This window comes from Martes martes (genome assembly GCF_963455335.1).
Source record: "Martes martes genome assembly, chromosome: 6".
Classification (NCBI taxonomy): Eukaryota; Metazoa; Chordata; class Mammalia; order Carnivora; family Mustelidae; genus Martes; species Martes martes.
In genome coordinates this window covers 34,074,813-34,088,285 of record NC_137893.1, presented here as the reverse complement: position 1 = coordinate 34,088,285, position 13,473 = coordinate 34,074,813, and the positions used below count along the sequence as shown (strand labels likewise).

At 40.2% G+C, this 13,473-nt stretch overlaps 1 protein-coding gene across 1 annotated transcript; it reads right to left on the bottom strand.

Annotated features, from left to right (window-relative positions):
- Positions 1-875: 875 nt before the first annotated feature.
- Positions 876-6,817, bottom strand: NDUFAF4 (NADH:ubiquinone oxidoreductase complex assembly factor 4). The gene is made up of 3 exons (XM_080806900.1): positions 6,557-6,817; positions 5,924-6,027; positions 876-1,937 (listed from the first exon to the last, which is right to left on the bottom strand). The coding sequence occupies exons 1-3, from the start codon at positions 6,690-6,692 to the stop codon at positions 1,653-1,655; spliced, it is 525 nt and encodes a 174-aa protein (XP_080663026.1). The 5' UTR covers positions 6,693-6,817; the 3' UTR covers positions 876-1,652.
- Positions 6,818-13,473: the final 6,656 nt, after the last annotated feature.

Here is a 13,473-nt window from a genome sequence, read left to right as displayed (position 1 = left end):
ATGTCTGTCTTCCCGGGAATTCTTCCTACCACATACTCCAATGTTCGTACAACTTGCGTTCTCTGCTCTTCCGAAATAAACTTCTTTTTGGCACAGCAGAAAAAACATGCCACTAGGAATCTGAAAACCTAGATTCTGGGCCCGGCTATGTCATAAACTAGAGAATAATCCTAAACAGGTCATGAAACCTTCCCAGGCCTCTGTTCAAAACTGCAAAAATAAGTCATATTCATTCAGTCTGTTACTATCATTTATCTTCACAGTAACCGTTAGATTTAAACAAGGCTGCGTTATACTCATTTTATAGAGGAAATTCAGTCTCAAAGAGGTTATACAATCGGGACGCCTGGGTGGCTCAGTTGGTTAAGCAGCTGCCTTCGGCTCAGGTCATGATCCCGGCGTCCTGGGATCGAGTCCCGCATCGGGCTCCTTGCTCAGCAGGGAGCCTGCTTCTCCCTCTGCCTCTGCCTGCCACTCTGCCTGCCTGTGCTTGTTCGCTCTCTCTCCCTCTCTCTCTCTCTGACAAATAAATAAATAAAATCTTTAAAAAAAAAAAAAAAAAAAAAAAAAAAAAAAAAAAAGAGGTTATACAATCTACCCAAGATCCCACAGGTGGTAATACGGACACAGCTAAACTTACATGATCTCACTCAAGACCCTAGTACTGGTTGGTACACACTGTACTCATAAGTTGGTTCAATGGATGAAGCAGCAATTTCCTAGGTCCCTTCCAATGCTCAAATTTTAAGCTTCTTGCAGTTTTTTCCTCTTCTTTCAGTCAGCATTTATATTAGGAAAAAAATATATATATATATATCGTCACTAAATTTCATGGTTCTCTGATTCAACCCTTCTTTACAATTTTCTTGTGTTTTATATTAAACCCAGAGAAGCCACTTTTTTCTGATAGCTCCCACAACTGCCCGCCTCTCTGAAAGCTTTTGGATCTGTTTGTCAAAACAGAGATGTCTAAAATTTTGTAAATACCAATTCGTTTTTATTATTTTAAGAAGTTATTCCATACATAAATAAAATAGTTCAAAACAAGAGAAGTCCTTGCTAAGCTAACTCTTATTCCCTATAATAATAAAGTGTACTTTTTCTATTGATTTCATATCTACTTTCCTGTTTGTTTTCATTTGGGAAATACCATTATCCTATCTCACTGTCAAGTCTCCCTTTCCCTAACAAGAAAATATTATAGTCATAAGAGTCAGGAAAACTCTTACTTTTACACTTCTATAGGAAGAATAAATTAATCACCTAAATTGGATGGCGAAACTTTGAATGTTAAATTAAGAGATTCAAGACATTTCCCAAGAGGCTATATGACCAATCTAAAAGCTGATGAGATGATGTGCCAAAAATTACACTTTAAGTTTTTTATTTATAATAAATTTATATATGTGCTCCTTAGTCTTGCTGATATTACATAGGAACATATGCTGAAACCAAATTAAACTTTATAAGGAAACAAAGTTCATCCTATCAGCAACCCTGAAAATTCGGCAGAGCCCAATAAATAGTATGCTCTCCCAAGAAGGGAGTTTTAAACATTTAATAATTTGTATAATTAACATGCTGAAAATGAGAAACTGAAGAGGGTATGGGAATGGGGAGTACATATAGGAAGAGTGATTTCAAAATTTTCTTCATTTTGATGGTATCGCTTTCTTGCCTTCAGGAGGTAAGAGTTTGACTTCAAAAGTAACAAAATATTTGAGAAGGGATTTTACATCTTTCTGTTCTAGGTAGTATTCTTCTGCTATTTTCTCAGCAGTCCATGTTTCTGGATAAAGTTTATGATTATTGAGAAGCGTCAATGCTTCTACAATGGAAATTTTGCCTTTGGGAATGTTTTTGATATTCATGTTAAAGTCATGGCCTTTTGCCAATCTGAACTCCTTTTGCTCTTGAGGTGTTCCAGAATCTTTTACCTAGTATCAAAAAACAGAAACAAAAGGCTTTTAAGACAAGAGAAAAGATTTGACATCTACTTTCACACTTCTCAAATCTCCACTACTTCAAATAAATACTACACATGCTTTTCCAAACCACATTTTCTCATCACAATGGCACATAGTTTGATCGCAATTTTGCCCCATTGCCTTTACATACTATAGCTCAATCATCGTTAAGAAATTAAGGTAGTTCTAGAAAATAACAAGTGAATGTATACCATCCACTCATCATATTATTTCATGTATATTAAACAACAACATAAATTAATGGATTAGACATGAAACTCTTCAAAGACTTCCCATTTTCCTCAAGATAAAACAAAAAATCCTCAGCAAGACAAATAAGGACCTTCATGATTGGGTCCCTATTACCTCCACCCTACCTCATTTCTCCCAAATGCATTGCTCACTGTTCCCCCAGACTATAAGGAATTCTGTCTCCAAAGGCATCATACACTCCTACCTTTATACTGTAACTTTGGTTTGAAACACTCTTCCCAACTTCTTCACTTTCAAAAATTCAAAGCGTCTCTTAATTTTATATTCCCAGGTAATCCTTCTACTCCGTATCTAGTTTTATTCAAATTTCCCTTCTGATTAATATTAAATACTGAAATTATTAGGACACTGAAAAAAAAGCTTGATAAAATTTAGCATTCTCTCAATTAAAAGCTCTTAGCAAATTAAAAATAAAGTCTCAAGTGTGATAGAAGTATTTTTTAAATCAGAAACCTTATCGTTTTGTTATAATTAATGCTGAAACATTAGCACGTAAAGGAAGAACAGGATAGAATACCAACTTTCACTGTTGTGTTAATGGTACAAACAATAAAAGTAGTATAAATAGTAGAATGGAAAATTGTAATTCTATGCCAATAAGAGTATCTTCAGAAACCTAACGGAATCAACTGTAAAACTAACAATAACTTAGTAATGTGGGTAGCTGCAACACAAAAATCACTCACTTTCTGACATAGTGGCAATAGTTTAAAAACTTAGGGTGAGGGCACCTGGGTGGCTCAGTGGGTTAAGCCTCTGCCTTCGGCTCAGGTCATGATCCCAGAGTCCAGGGTTCGAGTCCCTTGTCGGGCTCTCTGATCAGCAGGGAGCCTGCTTTCCCCTCGCTCTCTGCCTGCCCTTCTGCCTACTTGTGATCTCTGTCTGTCAAATAAATAAATAAAATCTTTAAAAAAAAAAACACAAAAAAAACTTAGGATGAAAAAAGATCCCATAGTAATTGTCTTCCCTCTATTTCCCAAAGATTCAATAATACAAAGATGTTAATTCTCAAATTAATCTATACATTCCAATTCAATTACACTCAGAATCCAAATCAGACTTATTAAAGAACAGGACAATTTGAGAGGTATCTGGGTAGCTCCATCAGTTAAGCATCTGACTTTTGATTTCCACTCAGGTCACAATCTCAGGGTTGGGAGATGAGCCCTGCATAGAGCTCTGCACTCAGCAAGGAGTCAGCTTGAGAATCGTCCACCCCTCTGCTGCCCTGAGCATAAGCACAAGCACAGGCACGCTCTCTCTCAAATAAATAAATCTTTTTAATTAACTAATTAAAGAACCTGACAATGTGATTCTCATCTGGGGAAAAAAAAATGTGGCCACAGCCATGAAACTTTTGGCGAAAAAGAAAGGACACATTACAAAGCTCCATTAATTAATATAATATGATCCTAGTGTCAAAATAGAAAAATAACTAGAACTGATGAATCCATAAACAGATTTGTATGTATTAGTATTTAAAGTGAGTGGAGGGGCCCCTGGGTGGCTCAGCTGGTTAAGCGTCTGCCTTCAGCTCAGGTCATGATCCCAGGGTCCTGGGATCCAGCCCCACATTCGGTTCCCTGCTCGACGGGAAGTCTGCTTCTCCCTCTCTCTCTGCTGTTCCCCCTGCTTGTGTACGCTCTCTGTCAAATAAATAAAATCTTAATAAAAATTTAAAAATGTTTTTTAAAAAAAATAAAGTGAGTGGAGAAAAGACTGGGTTATTCAGTAGACTGTATTTAGACAACTGACCATCCAGGAAAAAAAGATATCCACACACCAAACACTACATTTATTGCCAAATAAAGATTTTAATATAAAATATAGTCATAAAAGTACTACAAGAAAATACAGAAAACGGTTTTCATGTTAGAGTGAGTCCAGACTTCCAATACCATGAAGAAAAAGGCTAACATATCTGACAGAACTCTGAACAGCAGTAAGTTAAAAAGCCACACAAAAATAAATTATTTGACATAGAGTATCACTAGTATCTAGAGACATCACAAGTCCTTAAGAAAACTAGGAACTACCCAAAAGACAAAAAGGGCAAAACATAAATAGGTACTTCAACTTTTTCATTGCCGCTCCCCCATGAATCCTTGTAGACTTTTCCTAAGACCCCCATAAAATTTTAATATCACTGTATATCTCTTCATGTATTGTATCTATGCAACTACTCATAAAAACTGTTAAATTTTTTTCACTCCCCAAGGGCCAATTTTTGAATGCACGATTTAGTATGGCATGAGAGAACTAACAGTTGGAAGTATTATTCAACACCTGTTACTGATGGAAGTATTCAACACAAAGAACATGAATATCAACCTTCTACCTTTTTAATGGTAACATCTGGTGATAAATGAACCCTATAATTGCTATTACATGCAACAACTCACAGACCTTATTTTACATGAATTTTATTTCACTTATCTAATGAAAATTGCATTAATAACTCTATCTGAGAAAATAGTATTGTCTATGAAGACAGAGTACCAGCAAATTTAAGAATGGAAAGAAATCTGGGAGAAATCTCTCCTTTAATCAAACTCTTCCCCAACTTGGAACATTCCTGCCCCAACAAACTTATGTAGTTAACTCAGACTCATCCTTCAGAATGAGGCTTAAATGTCACTTTCTCAGAAGCCACCCAGTCCAATCACAAACAGTTCCCTCTGTTAAACTCACAGTGCCCATACTTGTCCTTCATAGACATATCAAGTAATTATGTACTTAGGGTCGCTCATCTCTTTAATGCCTGTGTTCCTCACAACATTCCAACCAAGAGTAAGGAGTACGTCTGCTTTGTTCAAAGCTGTATAAAAAGCACTTGTGAGGGGGCCTGGGTGGCTCAGTGGGTTAAACCTCTGCCTTCGGCTCAGGTCATGATCTCAGGGTCCTGGGATCGAGCCCCGCATCGGGCTCTCTGCTCAGCAAGGAACCTGATTCCCTCCCCCCCTCTCCCTGCCTCTCTGCCTACTTGAGATCTCTCTCTCTCTCTCAAATAAAATCAAATCATATCTTGGGGCGCCTGGGTGGCTCAGTGGGTTAAGGCCCCTGCCTTCAGCTCAGGTCATGATCCCAGGGTCCTGGGATCCAGCCCTGCTTCCGGCTCTCTGCTCAGCAGGGAGCCTGCTTCCTCCTCTCTCTCTGCCTGCCTCTGTGTCTACTTGTGATCTCTGTCAAATAAATAAATAAAATATTAAAAAAAATAAAAAAAATCTTTTTAAAAAAAAGTACTTGTGCCTGGCATTTATATATGGCTGTACATACAAGTTCCCATTCCCAATGTATTCTGTAATCTCACAATTTTTACATTTCCTATCTGAATATATCTTTAAGAAACAAAAATACTAAACACCAACACAACATTAAAGGAATCCCTCAAATTAGAACAAAATTCAATCCACTGAAGGATGAGAAAATAGTATTAAAGCTTTCTTTTGGTGACTCAAATGACAACCACTAGAAGAACTTTACCAAATCCTATAAACTGTGAAATAATATCACCACTATGCTTAAGTTTTGCCAATGCCCTGTATTCTGGTCACAGCTACATTGACAGTTTTAAACGTGCACAGCACTCACTCTCTTTCACGACCCACCACACTTCTCCTGATCATTTTCCTGGAGCACAGAAAGGTTAAATTACTTATCTGCTGAATTAAAACACACATTACCTGCAAAGAAGACACCGGATCTTTGGAATCAACATACACATCTTTTAGTAAAGACAGCAGTTTGTCATCTTTTCTAGTTATTTCTCCCTTAATTTCTGGATGGCCTAAGGAAAGAAAAAGAATGTCACAATATTAAAACCAAACAAAATGCCCTCTAAGATCCTAACACTTAAAACAAGTCAGCCACTTTCAATTTCTTGTTTAATAAACGACCACTCGGACAATACGGGAAGTACTGTGCACGTAAATCAAAACGCTAGGCTGGGCTCGGCACCCACCGTTCCGTGAAGACACCCAGAGGGCACATTGGAGGAGTGCTTCCATTTTTGGATTTCCCGCAGCAAGTCGGTAGATGGTAAAGCTAAGAGCTCCGGAGGGCCGGACTGGGGCAGCTGGGGCAGCCGCCGCCACCTCCGGAACTACGAAGTGGGCGGAGCCGCCACTCCACGGCGGGCACAATGAGACTCTCTCAATGTCACCGGCCTGGGGGCTCCACCTTTCCGCGCTCGGCTGACAAGTCACTGCCGCCGACCCCGGTCACCCCTGCCACGGGACCATGACCCACGGGCGCCGAACCGCCCAGCCCGCCCCGGGAGCCCGCGCGGACTTCTGACATGCCCTTGCACCACTTACGGCTCATCTGCTCTCGCAGGAGGCTCTTGGTGGAGGGGTGCCTGGGAGCCGCAGAGGGCTTCATCTTGCTGATCTCCCGTTCTGCCCGGTTCTCTAGATTGAAATTACGGATTGCGCGAAACACCGCAGCCCCCATCTCCTCACAACATGCTGTCTTCTGCTTCACGCTGCACGTGGGGAAAACACCGGCTCGGACGACCTCCGGGACGCATCGAGCATGCGCACTGTGGCGTCGACCCGGCTACCCGCCGGAAAACAGGGGCTAAATGCGTCCGGGTCGCCCCCTAGCGGTCGGGAGGGCGCACGCCGCGTCTCCAAAAGGACCGCCTCCCTCCTGGGCAAGAGGCTTACGCCCACGTTTGGCCACTTCCCGCGGGAGGAGGCGGGGCTTAGGCTCTCTCCCGCGGTGGTTCTTACCAGAGCCGGCTCCGGCACTCCGGCGGGAAGCTTTAAAACAGAGCTAGGCCCGGCAGACTTTGGGATTTCATGCCTTCGGAGGAAGCAGCCGCGTTGATTCAAGCTTTCCACTGTGATTCGGAAGTTGCAGGTTGACTAGAGAATCAAAGTCGTCAGGAAATTGACCTTGAAATCCTTTCACAGGTCAGTGTAGCCAAAGAAAAGCCAATAAATATAGAACTAAGTACACCAGAATAAGGAAAGTTCCTAAAATCACCCTTTCCTGTTTCCTGACGGGAAAATAATGAAAGTGTATTCTTGGCGGGGGGGGGGTGGGGGGCGCTGCCTGGCTCCCAGGGTGCAGCGTGGGACTCTTCATCTCAGGGTTGTGGGTTCTAGCCTCAGGCTGGGTGCAGGGATGACTTAAAAAAAATAAAAATAAATCTCAAAAAACCCCAAAAACCTCAAAAAAGAAAGTGTCCTCTTTCCTGACGAATATTTGTTCTCACTCTTTTATTTAAATGTCTTTAGGTTCCTGTGCCCTTGCCTGATGCCTTTCTGAACTACCTTGTCCTCTTTTTCTAGATCTTTTACATCCTGCTCTCCTAAGGCAATTTGACTTGGTTGTATTGATGTGGGAAACAAAGGCAGAAGAAAAATTACTAAATTTCCTTACTACCTAGAGCCCACTGACAAGTACTTGAAACAGGCAGTGACATTCTTCTAGGGACTCAACTGCCTCAAGTGTTAATACTTTGCTAAGGGCAAAAGGCAATCCTAGCCTGAAACCACCTCCCCACCAGGATCCTGTAAATCTACTTTAACATATACAAATTCCTTTGGAAACCTCCTTTAGCTCTAAGTCCCCCAAAATACATGTTAGCAATCAGCCCCAGGGCATATGGCCCTCCGATGTACATCTGAAGGGTCTCATGACTAGGGTTTTATTAGATGGTAATAAATGAACTTTTCCCAAAACAGCTAGCCCCCTCAAGGTCCTGAAAACCTTGCTTCCAAAATTCCTTAGAGACTTACACTATCCCTAACCCCCTCCCAATTTGAAACTGTACAATGGGCCACTCCTCATGACCCCAGTGCAGCTCTTTCTGCCCATGGGTCCTGTCCCCATGCTTTAATAAAATCACCTTTCTACACCAAAGACTTCTCAAGAATTCTTTCTTGCCCCTCGGCTCTGAACCCTAACGTTCTTTCCTACATCAATATCGGATTCAATCGTGTTGTCCTCTCTCCTCTGTTTATTTTTGAAACCAATCTGTGTTATTTCTGTATACTATTAAGTTCTAAGTCACCACATAATTCCCTAGCTTATTTCTCGCTTGTCCTGCCTTTTTCATTCTTTTTAAGTCAGGGAGACTTCTTTGTAACTTAGTGAAAGAACTAGTTAGATATTAGGAAAAAACACCACTGTTGTTACACAGTCTCTCTCCCTCTCCCTCCTATCGCTCCACATTTCTAAGCAGATTGCTGTGTTGCTTCTACTATTTATGATTCCTTAGAAATGTCATTAATTCATAAAAAGGATCTACTAGGAAATAGCAGGGTTTCCAGAGTTACCATATTTTCCATAGACTGTGGCTATAAGATCATTTTTAGTATTCTCAGCTCTTCTGAGGAAAATGAATTTGTTTGGTTGTTTTTAGCTAGTGAAAAAGCAAGGAAAGAATTAATGTAAAGATAATTGAATAAAAACAATTTTTAAAAAAAGGATCAAAGAAAAGGGAAACTTTATTTAAAGAAAACAAATACAATTATGAAATATAATGCTTAATCACAGTTAAAGAACTTCAAGGAATATAGCTTCCACCATTAATTATCATGAAATGTGCTTTTACTGGGTTTGGTCTTTGAAATTGATAGAGGCTAAAGCCAGTTTTCTCTGGTAGAGTTAGTTGGGAAGTTATCCTGAAGGTGGCAGGCTGCTCCAGGATTTCCATTTTTGAGACTTAAGCCTGGCTGTATCAATGTGCTTCCTAGCCCAGATAGTCATTGTACTATGGATACCAAGAAATTTTCATCTTCCTCATTATGTCCATGAGCTTCAACAGTTATGGTTGCACTTTCTACTCACTGCCTGTTAAAATATTTTGAAAGTAAAAAATTCATTTTTGTAGAAATTTTGCCATTCTTATAGTAGCATGTTAGACATACTTTTGCAGCATAAAAGTAACATGAGACAGAAGTTACAGGAAGTGTAGGGGGCTGTGGAGATTACTGAATGGAAGGATTCTTTGAGTTCACACATATAGGTAGAGATTGCATCCTGTGTTTCAGGAGCCTCCAACATGTGCCAGTGACATTGCCTGGTTCTGGCCTCGTGCTGCTCAAGCTCTCAAAAAAGCAGAGCAGAAGTGAAGGTACTCCCATTGGAAATGCACAGTTGGCTGTCATCACTTGGGAGCCATCGTGGAAATAAAACCCAAATCACAAATGCATACTTCCAGCTCTTCTTGTCAAAATATGTAAAGTAGGGGCACCTGGGTGGCTCAGTGGGTTAAAGCCTCTTCCTTTGGCTCAGGTCATGATCTCAGGGTCCTGGGATCGAGCCCCGCATCGGGCTCTCTGCTCAGCAGGGAGCCTGCTTCCTCCTATCTCTCTGCCTGCCTCTCTGCCTATTTGTGATCTCTGTCTGTCAAATAAATAAATAAAATCTTTAAAAAAAAACCTCTCTAAAAAAAAAAAAAAAAATATGTAAAGTAATAGGAAGTCTGAGCTCAGAACTCTCTTGGGCTTCTGTTAAGAGTTGAAGTCAGGTCCCCAAGGAAAGTATAACCAGGATTCTGCTCAGAATGAAGCATCTCTCTGAATGGAGTGTTATGATGGGTATGTATTGCTAAATATCTTAGGATACTAATGAAATAAACCCAGGATCTTGCCGACATAATAGAATATAAATTCTGTGAGGACAGAAATTTGTGTCTATTTTGTTCACTGCGGTATTCATCACGTTGAGCAGGGTCTGGAACATACTAAGTACTAAGCAAATGTCAAGTAAATATCAAATAAACCCAAAGGCAAGTAGGCCCCTGAGCTGGATGCCAAGCCTTAGACAGGTTCCCTCTGCCAGACGTGAATCCTTGTGAAAGTCACTAACTCTAGTTGAACCTACTCTCCTCATCTTCAGTTGAGATGATAGTAATTAATGGGTTTCACAAAGTTTAAAAATATAAAAAATATACATAATTATAGATAATACATTATATCTATATCTATATCTAAATGTATGTAATGAAGTATCTAATACAGGTTTATTTCTGAGCTCTCCATTCTGTTCCATGGATCAGCATGTCTGTTTTTATGCCAATACCACACCGTTTTAATTACTATAGATTTGTAATATAGTTTGAAATCAGGGAGCATGATGCCTCCAGCTTTGTTCTCAAGATTGCGTTGGAACCAATACATTTTTGAAAAGCAGCAGTGAGGGAGGACTTACCCTATAAGATATCAGAACACAGTATAAAACCTTACAGTGTGATATTGATACAGAAATAGGTAAATCAAACAGTAAATACAATAATGACAAGACAGATCTAGTTATGTACAGGATGACCTTTAAAATCACCTTATGGGGGCACCTGGGTGGCTCAGTGAGTTAAAGCCTCTGCCTTCAGCTCAGGTCATGATCTCAGGGTCCTGGGATCAAGCCCTGCATTGAGCTCTCTGCTTGGCAGGGAGCCTGCTTCCCTCTCTCTCTCTGCCTGCCTCTCTGCCTACTTGTGATCTCTGTCTGTCAAATAAATAAATAAAATCTTTAAAAAAAAATCACCCTATGATGTAAGGATCCGCATTCCACCCCCAGATGGATAGCTGTATTTCCAATGGCGTTTATTTACCAGTCCACCATTTCCTGCTCTCCGTCCCTATTCATCACTCGTTTCCTTGTTCCTCTCCAGTTTCCCTTCATCAGATTGCTTTCATTGTGTATCCACCCCTCCATAACCCCACGATCCTGCTTTTCATGGAACTAAGGAACATTTCCCCTTGGTTAGGTTTGGGGTTGATTCTAATGAGGTCATTTTGTTTTGTCCATAGGAATTAATCAGGACAGTAATTATCCGTTGTGGCCCCAGCTACAGAAGGTAACCCTGACAATTTGGCCAGGGCAGAGGGGAAGCAAAGTCATAAATTATAAGCAAATCCTCAAGAACTAATTTTCATTTCCAAGATTATAAAAACAGAGAATATGAAACAGAGAATCCCAGACGTTCTCCTTAAAAGCTGTGAAAAGCAAATTGTAACCAGAGAAGTTTAACTTAGCTAGTGAACCCAACTCAGTAACTCCAGAGGTAGGGACTGTTTGTTCTCTCCATCTGTCTATCTGTCTTCAGGTCTGTCCCTTACTTTCTGATTGTAACTTTCTCTTTCTTTAACATCCATAGATTAGCATAAAGTTTACAATGTTTATAGATGTCTTAGTGTTTATAAATGTTTAATATAATGTTTAATGTATAAAGTTTAATGTTTACAAATGACGGACAGTAGACAGACCTGCATTTGAAACTTGGTTCTATCTTCCTGATAGCATGGTTTCTGGGTAAGTCCCTAAATTTTCCTTTTAATCAGTTTCCTCACCTGTAAAATGGGAATAACGGTACAACTCACCTGGCAGGATTGCTGAGAGACATAAGCAATGTGAAGGTACAGGACTCGACATATAATAAACATACAAGAACTGTTAACTCTCTTACATATTGAATATTAATATAATATGAAGCATTTTTTTTTTTTTTTTTTTTTAGATTTTATTTATTTATTTGACAGAGAGAGATCACAAGTAGCCAGAGAGGCAGGCAGAGAGAGAGAGAGGGAAGCAGGCTCCCTGCTGAGCAGAGAGCCCGATGCGGGGCTCGATCCCAGGACCCTGAGATCATGACCTGAGCCGAAGGCAGCGGCTTAACCCACTGAGCCACCCAGGCGCCCAATATGAAGCATTTTAATAGTGATAACTGTAGGTTAGATTATTTAGGTACTTTGGTTAGCACTTTATAGTAATTATTTTTTTCAGATACTTTGTTTCATTAGTACATTATTGCAATAGTGTAGTATTTTACTCACATCAGAGGTATCTCAGAGGATGCATTTAGCCTGTTGTTTATAAAATAGTGGACATGCTAGGAGATATATGAGGTACTCTTGCCCATAAACTTTTGGGAGCACTTTCTTATTGTCAGTTTGTGCCCTTTCTATCCTGTTTGTCTCCCTTTTTTGCTAGCTTTCCCTTCCATCTCTAGGAATTCCATACCTCCCCCTAAACTTGAGTCCACACGACACCTTGCTGGGTCTCATTTCTGTTTTATGCGCCACTGTTAGCCAAGACGCGGAGGCAGGTGTGATAGGCAGAATCCTATGATGCCCAGTGACCCCAATCAGAGAAATAAGAAAAGCCTATCTGGTCTTTCAACCTACAGAGCTATGAGATAATAAATTGATATGGTCTTAAGCCTCTGAGTTTGCAGTGACTAACTATGCAGCAATAGAAAAAGAACAAAACATAGCAGATAGCCTAAGAGTGGGGTTGGGCATGAAGTGGGTGGCGGTGGACCCAGGCAATCCCAGAGCCCAAGGAAAGTGTTGAAGCCACAAACCCAGGAGACTTCAAAGATTGCATCCTCCCCTCACATCTCACTTGATAGAGCAAGTACCTGACAATACAACAAAGCACTGTATGGAGCACTAAGGATAAAGTCAAAGTCAAATCCTTGTGACCAGGAATGACAGTACTGCAATGTAGTGTTATCACAGGGGACAAGAACTTAAGAACAGAAAGAACTTATGACAAACAAAAACACAAGAGGGTAGGGATAAACATACAGGCAGTCACATGAAGGTTTTACCAGTAAAGGGAGAAAATCACAACTTTTACAAAGATAAAAACACATGCAAATGATTTTGTTCAACTTATAAATGAGGGAACTGGCAGGATTCATAATCCATTCAAAGAATTGAAATATACACCAACAGGGATTAAAAAGAAAAAAAAAAAAGGAGAGGGTGGTTAGGAAGAAAGAGGCACAGAGAATAAGGTGAAGCTATTGTTGAAGTCATCACAGGTCAGCCGGTAGAGGTCTTCAAATGATGGAATATGGAGTTTGGTCTTTTCTCCATGTACGAAGTTCTATTGAATGGAAGTCAGAGAGTCATAGACCTGTTTTAGAAAAATGATTGACGTCTACATAAAGGGTGATTTGGAAGAGAGAAGCCAAGTAAGATGCTGCTACCACTGTCCATGTGGAAGATAAGGTTCGATGGTCCATTTTTCTTAGAAATACTATTTAATCAGAGATCTGTTAGGAACACTGATACACCCTCTACTTCAGCTGGATGAATAAGACAGCAACTTAGGATTTGTGATTGAGAGGCTGGAGCACTGGAGAAATATAGTTATCTGTTTTAATATTCTCATGCCTCTCCTGGTGTAGGTAATCTCTTTTACAGCTTTTGACTAAATATAAGCTCAGAATGTATGCGTGCGACCATGTTGACTTACAGGTTCCCAATCC